This window comes from Rhincodon typus, chromosome 43 (genome assembly GCF_021869965.1).
Source record: "Rhincodon typus isolate 14 chromosome 43, sRhiTyp1.1, whole genome shotgun sequence".
NCBI lineage: Eukaryota > Metazoa > Chordata > Chondrichthyes > Orectolobiformes > Rhincodontidae > Rhincodon > Rhincodon typus.
Window position 1 is genome coordinate 8,228,282 of NC_063374.1, and position 8,548 is coordinate 8,236,829.

The 8,548-nt window shown below is 50.3% G+C and overlaps 1 protein-coding gene across 3 annotated transcripts in view; it reads left to right on the forward strand.

The window, feature by feature from the left end:
* fibpa (fibroblast growth factor (acidic) intracellular binding protein a) overlaps window positions 1–8,493 on the forward strand; it is a 17,261-nt gene extending 8,768 nt beyond the window's left edge. Inside the window, exons 5-10 of one of the 3 annotated variants that reach the window (XM_048619571.1) lie at window positions 1,577–1,710; window positions 2,533–2,641; window positions 3,503–3,566; window positions 4,732–4,818; window positions 5,425–5,522; window positions 8,082–8,493. In XM_048619571.1, the coding sequence (XP_048475528.1) occupies window positions 1,577–1,710; window positions 2,533–2,641; window positions 3,503–3,566; window positions 4,732–4,818; window positions 5,425–5,522; window positions 8,082–8,151 (562 nt within the window). In that variant the 3' untranslated portion in view covers window positions 8,152–8,493. The remainder of the gene's footprint in view (window positions 1–1,576; window positions 1,711–2,532; window positions 2,642–3,502; window positions 3,567–4,731; window positions 4,819–5,424; window positions 5,523–8,081) is intronic. The other 2 variants (XM_048619572.1, XM_048619573.1) reach the window with 2 other exon arrangements.
* The last annotated feature ends 55 nt before the right edge of the window (window positions 8,494–8,548 follow it).

Sequence of the window (8,548 nt, forward strand, 5' to 3'; positions counted from 1 at the left end):
CACACACGGACTGTCACTGGGGTACAGGCTCTCACACACACACACACACACACACACATGGACTCTCACTGGGGTACAGGCCCACACGCACATGCAGACTGTCACTGGGGTACAGGCTCACACGTGCACACGCACGCACTCTTGGCAGCAGTGCTTGGGATGGCAGCTGCACATTCCTTCCCCATCCCCGTTCCCATCCCATTTCCCTCGATTCATTCTCTCAATAGAAAAATCCCAGTGTCTCTAGTTTATCCTATCGCCCAGCTAGTTTCCACTTTTCCCAGGGATTCATCTGATATCACCCCCACCCCCCACCACAACCCCTTCGTGAAAGTTAAGATGGGGCGGAAGTCCAGTGAGCCTGCTGCATCACTCGATCATGGCTGATCTGTTTCTCAACCCCATCCTGCCTCCCCATGACTCTTGACCCCTATATCAATCAAGAACCGATCTATCTCTGTCTTAAAGTCACTCACTGACCTGGCCCCCACAACCCTCTGTGGCACTCAGTTCCACAGATTCACCACCCTCTGGCTGAAGAAATTCCTCCTCATCTCAATTCTAAAGGGTCGTCCCTTCACTCTGAGGCTGTGCCCTCGGATCCTAGTCTCTCCTATTAGTGGAAACATCATCTCCAAGTCCATTCTATCCAGGCCCCTCATTATTCTCTAAGTTTCAATTAGACGCCCCCTCCTCTTTCTAAACTCTGTCGAGTGCAAACCCAGAGTCTTCAACCGCTCCTCATATGACAAGCCCTCCATCCTCGGGATCATTCTTATAAACCTTCTTTGGACCCCTTCCAAGGCCAGCACATCCTTCCTTAGATACGGGGCCCAAAACTGCTCTCGATATTCCAAATTCAGCCTGACTAGAGCCTTCTACAGCCTCAGCAGCACGTCCCTGCTCTTGTATTCTAGCCGTCTTGAAATGAATGCTAACATTGCATTTTCCTTCCTGACTGCCAACTGAACCTGCCTGTTAACATTAAGAGAATCCTCAACTTGGACTCCCTCGTTATTCCCTTCCCCAGTTAGAAAACGGTCAGTGCCTTTATTCTTCCTACCAAAATGTATAACCGCACACTTTGCCACAAATTGTATTCCATCTGCCCCTCCTTAGTTCACTCTCCTCACCCTGTCCAAATCCTTCTGCACCCTCCCCATTGAATCTGCTCACGCCACCTTCTTGGGCAGCCTGTCCCAGATCCCGACAACCTAGCGTCTCGTGCGGGAGGGCCCACCTATGTTGGGCCAAATGGCCCGTGCCCGAAGGGATTTCTGCATATCGTCAGTCTGGGCAGCTTGCCGTCTTAAGATTTGAACCCCCTTGCTGGCAAATACTCCCTCGTCCCAGGCCAGGGAGATGCTGGAGAGGAAGTAGGGTGGGGTGTGTGGGTGTGGAAGGGAGAGGGAGGGAGGCGGTGAGGGGGGTGGTGAGCAGTTCTTGTCTTTCAGGTTGTGGTAAGTCGATTTGATGCCACAGAGAGAGAGAGAGAGAGAGAGAGGAGACGAGGCTGGTCCAAGGCCTCATAACCATTGACGCTGTCTCTTCCCTTCCCCGACCCCTCCATTCCCAGAGATTATGCTGCCGTTGTCTTTTTCGCCAATAACCGGTTTGAAACTGGCAAGAAGAAACTCCAATACCTGACCTTCGAGGACTTTGCCAGCTGCGCTGAGCAGCTCATTCAGAACTGGACGCTCGGAGCTGTGGGTGAGTGCAGTGGGGAGGGCTGGCATCCCGGAGCCCAGGGCAGAGAGGGTAAGGTTTTTAACCTGGGCTGCTGTTGAGTCCGCACCCAGCGAGCTAGCTCTCCAGAGTCGACAGGGAGCACCTCTTCCAGGAAAAACTCCACTTTACACGTTCATGGGATGTGGGCGTCACCAGCAAGGCCCGGTATTTATTCTCGTCCCTAATTGCCCCCTTGAGAAGGGGCTGCTGAGTTGCTATCTTGAACCCACCTGCTGTGGGTTGACCCGCAATGCCCTCCGGGAGGGAATTCCAGGATTTTGACCCAGCAGCAACGAAGGAACGGGGAGTTATTCCCAAGTCAGGCCAGGGAGTGGCTCAGTGGGGAGCTGGAAGGGGATGGTGTTCCCATGTACCTGCTGCCCTTATCCTTCTAGAGGGTAGAGATTGCCTTTCGAGACATCACTATCCAGTTCTCTCTTTTAAATCTGTGACCAGCAGTGCAGTGATAATCTGTGTGCGGCGAAGGCTGGGATGTACAATTCCTGAATTCACAAGCATGCCTCTTTCCCACAAATGTGGACAGAACATGTGTTTAGGAATAGCATGACCTGTGTCGGAGAAACGACCCTTACGTTCGGATCCACTGGAGTGGAGCTCTGTCAGGCGAGGGAAGAGATTTGGAACTTGAGATCCATTTTGCAGTCTGTATTGAGCAGATCCCCACCCCAGATTACTCTAGTTTGTTGTCTGAGCTGCGATTTACAGACCTTGCCCAGGGTAGGTGGGCAGGAGCGGTCTGCTCAGGGGCCAGGAGCTCACTAACATGACTCTCATGCTTTGCAGATAGTATGGTTGATGATATGGACGTTGACCTGGATAGAGAGTTCCTGCAGGATCTGAAAGATCTCAAAGTCCTCATCACTGATAAGGATCTCCTGGATCAACACAAAAGGTAGAGCAATGCAGACAATCTGTCCCAACCACGACCCCAACACTCACCAAGTCAGCGTAAAGAGCTCTCTGCTCTGCTAAACTGAAAGTAATGATCCCTCCACTCTTTAAACACTTCTCTCAATACTGTGCCCATCGAATACTCCCAGGACACTGAAAGCATGGGGTTTGACAGAAAGTAAATCTCCTTCTACTCTTTTAAGCTGAAAGTAAATCTCTCTATACTCTTTTAACTGGAAAATAAACTGAAAGTAAAGCTCCCTTCATGCTGTCCCCATGAAACACTCCCAGGGACAGGGACAGCACGGGGTTAGATACAGAATAAAGCTCCCTCTACACTGTCTCCCCCATCAAACATTCCCAGGACAGGGACACCATGGGGTTAGATACAGAGTAAAGCTGACTCTCGGCTTTTAAACTGAAAGTAAAGCTATCCCTACACTGTTCCCATCAAATCTTCCCTGAACAACGATAGCACAGAGTTTGGTACAGATTTAAAAAACGCTCCTGTTCTTTTAAAATGTTTTCTTTATTCTGTCCTTATCAAACACTCCCCAGGACAGGGACAGCCCAGGGTTAGATACAGAGTAAAGCTCCCGCTACACTGTCCCCCCCATCAAACACTCCCAGGGAGAGGGACAGCACGAGGTTAGATACAGAGTAAAGCTCCCTGTACACTGTACCCATCAAATATTCCTAGGACAGCGACAGGATTAGAGAGTTGTTTGTTCTGGGTTGATTTGTGTTGGGTGATGAGTTGGGTGTGTGACTTCCTCTGGTTTTAGTTTTCGGAGAATCATGCTCAGGGGGTAAGTGAATCTCATTTTGTTGCCCTGTGTGTGTGTGTGTGTTCTTCCTGCAGCCTGGTGTGTACAGCACTGAGAGGCAAAGTCAGCACCTTCTCTGAAATGGAAGCCAATTTTAAGGTAAGACTGAAACATTCTCATGGAATCTTAGTGAGCGTGGAGCCTGTGACTCCATTTTGCCTGATGACAGTAAGCAGTGACCAGGTTCCCGTACTTAAGAAGAATTTCTGTTTATAATGAAGTCAATTCTAAACAAAATTAAAAATATGAACTATCAGCGTATGGCTCTACCAGTTGAAACTCTTAATTACCTTTCAAACCACTACATGTACAGACTAACACAGAGTAGGAAAAAAATATTGGTGTTAAGGATGGAAGAGATAAAAATGGGTAAATAGTACAATAGCGACAATCTGCAGGCTTTTTCAAGATGTCCCTTTCTCCTCCCAGACCTTCTAATCACCAAAATCCTTACTTTCAGATTCCCAGTTGTTTGCCAGAGACACGGGGGGATTTATATATTAACTGTTCAGTTTCACAGCGAATGGTGGGAGGGAATAACTGAATGTCTTCGGGTTTGAGTTACTTTTCTGCCAGTGTATTGTATTCGCGCGCTCTCTCTCCCTTGCCCAATCTCCCTCGCCCGCGCGCCCTCCCTCCCTCCTGCGCCCGTCCTCGCTCCCTCCCTGCACTGCCCGCTCGCTCGCCCTCGCTCCCTCCTTCTCCCCCCCCCCCCCCCCCCCGGCCTCCTCCCCTGCCCACGCATCCTCCCCCCCCCCTCTCTTGCCCGCACATCCTCCCCCACCCCTCCCTCGCCCGTGCGTCCTCCCTTCCTCCCTTGCCCTTTGCTCTCCCCCCCTCGCCCTCTCTCTCCCTCACACTCTCCTTGAACTCTGCCGCCCTGGTACCATTCAGAGAGCTGTTGACTTTTGGCTTCCACAGTGCACAAACCAATCAGCTACCAGTCACTGGCTGAGTCTCCACTCTATGTACCCACCCCTGTGGTGCTGTGCAGCCTTATCTGACCTCCTGTGCTACTCGACCAAAGCAGCAGTGTAAACACCACTCCCAGTGAGTTCCAGAACCTGCAGCAAGTCCTTCCACAGTCTGAGGTTTGAAAAGCCGTCCTTTCCCCACGTTAGTCGACAGCCAAAAACAAACGCTGCAGAAAATGGAACGGTTTGGCCTTTACCTGTGGTTTGGAGTGATTTGCTTCTAAAGTGAGGGAATGGCTGTAATGCTGAATAAGTCTGTGCCGTACTCCGAGTTCCCGTCTGCCTTACAGAACCTCTCTCGGGCTTTGATTAACATTGCCGCCAAGCTCATCCACACCAAGGACGTCCGGGACCTCTTCATTGACCTGGTGGAAAAGGTGGGTCCGATGTGTGAACGTATCAAACAGCAGGAGGCCATTCACACCCCACACCCTACTCGCCACCATTTGTGGATCTGAGCCTCCATTGAATGCTGGGCTGGGGAACTCCACAGGCTCAGGACTGCTCCCGCTGAGAGAAATATACTCTTCCTCTTGGATAGGAGAAAAGGAGAGCCCTCGTAGATATAAAAATGCACCCTCTCTCCTGAATGAATAAAAAATGTAGGACGTGTGGGTATTGCTGGCTGGGCCAGCGTTTTTATTGCCCGTCCCTAAATGCAGTGAAGAATCAACCAGGTCAGTGTGGGGACTGGAGTCACGTATAGGCCAGACCGGGTAAGGAGGACGGATTTCCCTCCCCTAAAGGACCAGACGGGAACAGTCATCGTTAGGTTAGTTCCCCTTTCCAAATGTTTATTGAATTTGTATCTACATTAAGCAGCTTGTGTCCCCGAGGAAGGACAGGCCCAATCATGTTTTGCCCCGTACCCTGATGGAGGGGGCAGGGAGAGGGAAAGGGGGAGCCCCGCACCTCGATTGGGAGCCGAGCTTCCCGAAGCCTCCGGACTCACTCTGCCTCTGCTCTCTCTCCCTTCCGGACAGTTTATCGAGCCATGCAAATCCGATCGGTGGAGTAGCAGTGACGTCTGGGCTTTCCTCACACAGTACACCAACACTGCCCGCGCGCTCGATGCCTTCAAGTAAGCAAGCATGAGGGCAATGGGGATACTGCGGGAAAAGGGCCGGGTGGGAATTAGGGAGAATCTGTCTGCCCCCTGCCCTTCCCCCGAATGTGACGGAGTTCAAGTGTAAACCTCAGGAGGAAAAGGTGCCGGACCAGAGGAACGTTCATTGCCCTTTTGTAGAGACCTTCACATTCCCTCGAGATACTGGGGTTTGCCACGGACCAATCATCGACCGCGGTGGGCAAGAGATCAGCAGGGGCAGGCCATTTGACCTATCGAGTCTGCTCTGCCATTCAATGGCTGATCTGATCATTCTCAACCCCACTTTCCTTCCTTGTCCCCATCACTCTCGATTCCTGTCCCCACTTAAAAATCCACCCATCTCAGCCTTGAATGTACATAATGACCCTGCCTCCTGCAGTAAAGAATTCCACAGATTCACTCCCTCCGAGAGGAAAACTCCTCCTCATCTGTCTTCAATAGGCAATCCCCCTTATTCTGAGATGAAGACTTCTGATCCTAGACTCTCCCACAAGGGGAACAACCTTTCCGCATCTCCCCTATTGAGTCCTCTAAGAATCTGTAGGTTCCAATAAGGTCTCCTTTCTTTCTTCTAAACTGCAATGAGTAAAGGCCCGATCTACTTAATCTGTCCTCGTCAGACTCCTTCAATACCTGGGATCAGCCTAGTGACCTTCTCTGGACTGTCTCCAATGCCAGTATATCCTTCCCTACATAAGCGAACTGTCACACTATTCTAGCTGTGGCCTTGCATGGTTTAAGCAAGACTTGGCTAATTTCGTACTCCATTCCATTTGGAATAAGGAACTCATTTTGAACTTAGCAACGCTGCAGAAAGTAATTCCTTGCCTTCTCCCCGAAAGCCTGTCTCACCATCTACATGTCACAAGTCAGCAGCGTGATGGAATACTCCCCACTTGCCCCTGGATGGGGACAGCTCCAACAACACTTGAGAAGCTCAAAGCCATCCAGGACAAAGCAGCCCCCGCTTTGATTGGCAGCACATCCACAAACATCCCACTCCCTCCACCCACCGACGCTCAGTAGCAGCAGTGTGTACCATCTACAAGATGCACTGCAGAAATTCACCGAAGATCCCCAGACAGCACCTTCCAAACCCACGACCCCTTTCATCCAGAAGGACAAGGGGCAGCAGATACATGGGAACACCAACCCCCCCTGCAAGTTCCCCTCCGAGCCCCTCACCATCCCGGCTTGGAAATATATCGGCCGTTCCTTCAGTGTCGCTGGGTCAAAAATCCCAGGACTCCCTCCCTAACAGCGCTGTGTGGGGTGTCCTTATACCACGTGGGGTGTCCTTACACCACATGGACTGCCGTAGCTCAAGAAGGCAGCTCCCCACCACCTCCCCAAGGGGCAACTAGGGATCAGAAATAAAGATGGGCTGAACCAGCAATGCCCATGTTCAGTGAGGTCATTTTTAATAGGTACTTTCTGAAATGTGGTCACCGTTTCAATATGGGCAGTAAGTAGCCTGAAAATTTGTTGAAATATTTATTGAAAAACCGCTGTATGTTTTAGACATTAGAAATTTCAGCTACTGGAGGCCGAGTGATGGCAATGAATGTGCTTTATGGTACCTGCTAGTGGCCAGTGTTAGGAACTGCAGGAAAACCAAGCTGGCAATTTTTGTCTCAAGCTTATGAAATGATTTTTAATTTTTTCTGCGAGGACATTAATAAACTTGCAGATGAGGCTTAGCTCAGGCAAATGTGAGGCAGTAGATTTTGTTTGGAAGAGCAGGGAAGTCAATTACTACTCAGAAGTAGAGAGTCCGGGTGGCATAAGGATTGTGGGAAACCTCAGAGTATAGATGAACCAGTCACTAAAAGCTGAATAAACCAGCATGAGATTTGTAATTCTAGAGGGTTAGAGTTACAAAGTGAGGAGGTTGTTCCTGTATCAAACATCAATTAGACCACACTGTGTGCTCGGTTCTGGTCTCTGTATTTTTAAACAGGATATGGAGGTACTGAAAAGGGGTGTAGGGGAAGTTTATGAGGATGATATGGGAATGTCTGGGGATACACGTCAGGAATAGACTGACAGACTGAGATGTGACCCCAACAGAGTTCTGAGAGTGGGGAGACTCGTGTGGGGAACAGCATCACTACAGGCCGTCGATTTATACAACAGGTGCCAAGAAATCCAGTCAGGAATTCAGGAAAAGTCCAGAGAGCAGGGCTAATGTGGGAATCGCTCCCACAAGTAGGCGAGCTGTCCAGTTGCTGGACAAGTACACAAGGGAGGAGGAAAGAGTTGGATTCGGGCAAGGTTGAAGGTGGCTCGAGTGGATTAGAATTGGAGGGGTTGGGCTGAATGGCCTGAGTTTCTCTCCATGAGATACAGGAGCAGAATCGGGCCATTTGGCTCATCGAGTCTGCTGTGCCATTCAATCATGGCTGATACATTTCTCAACCCCATTCTCCTGCTTTCTCCCCGTAACCCTTGATCCTCTCACTGATAAAGAACCTTTCAATCTCCATCTCTACCTGTCTGTGCTCTGTTGTGTGTTGTGTTTACTTTACCTAGACACCAGTATCTATGGGAGCGATACATGGGAACCATCAAAAGCTGCATTATGAAGATGTACCACGAGTGACGGTTCCTGAGGCTTCCTAACATCACACAGGGACCGGCTATGAGCTCTAGCCATGACGTCTGGAAGGAGAGCAGGCTGTTCTGCTTCCTGCTACAAAAAGCCCGTTTGGAGCTTGCTCCTGATGATTCCTGTTTGGGGAGGGGGTGTTTCAGTGCTGGCCTTGCGGAGAGAACATTGTCGCTGCCGTCTTCATGAAGCAGATCCTGGTTCTCGAGGCCTGTCTCTCTCGGGATCTTCTCCGGGAAGGGACGTTGTTCCTCTGCCTGGGTTATTGTTACCAGCCTGTTCCCCAGGTCAACGAGAGGCTCTGACTATTTCAATAAAGCTTTTGGTTTGTTCTAACCCCTGCCTGAATCTCGCGCTTCTGTTAGTAATGAAACACCCCCACCATCCCCTC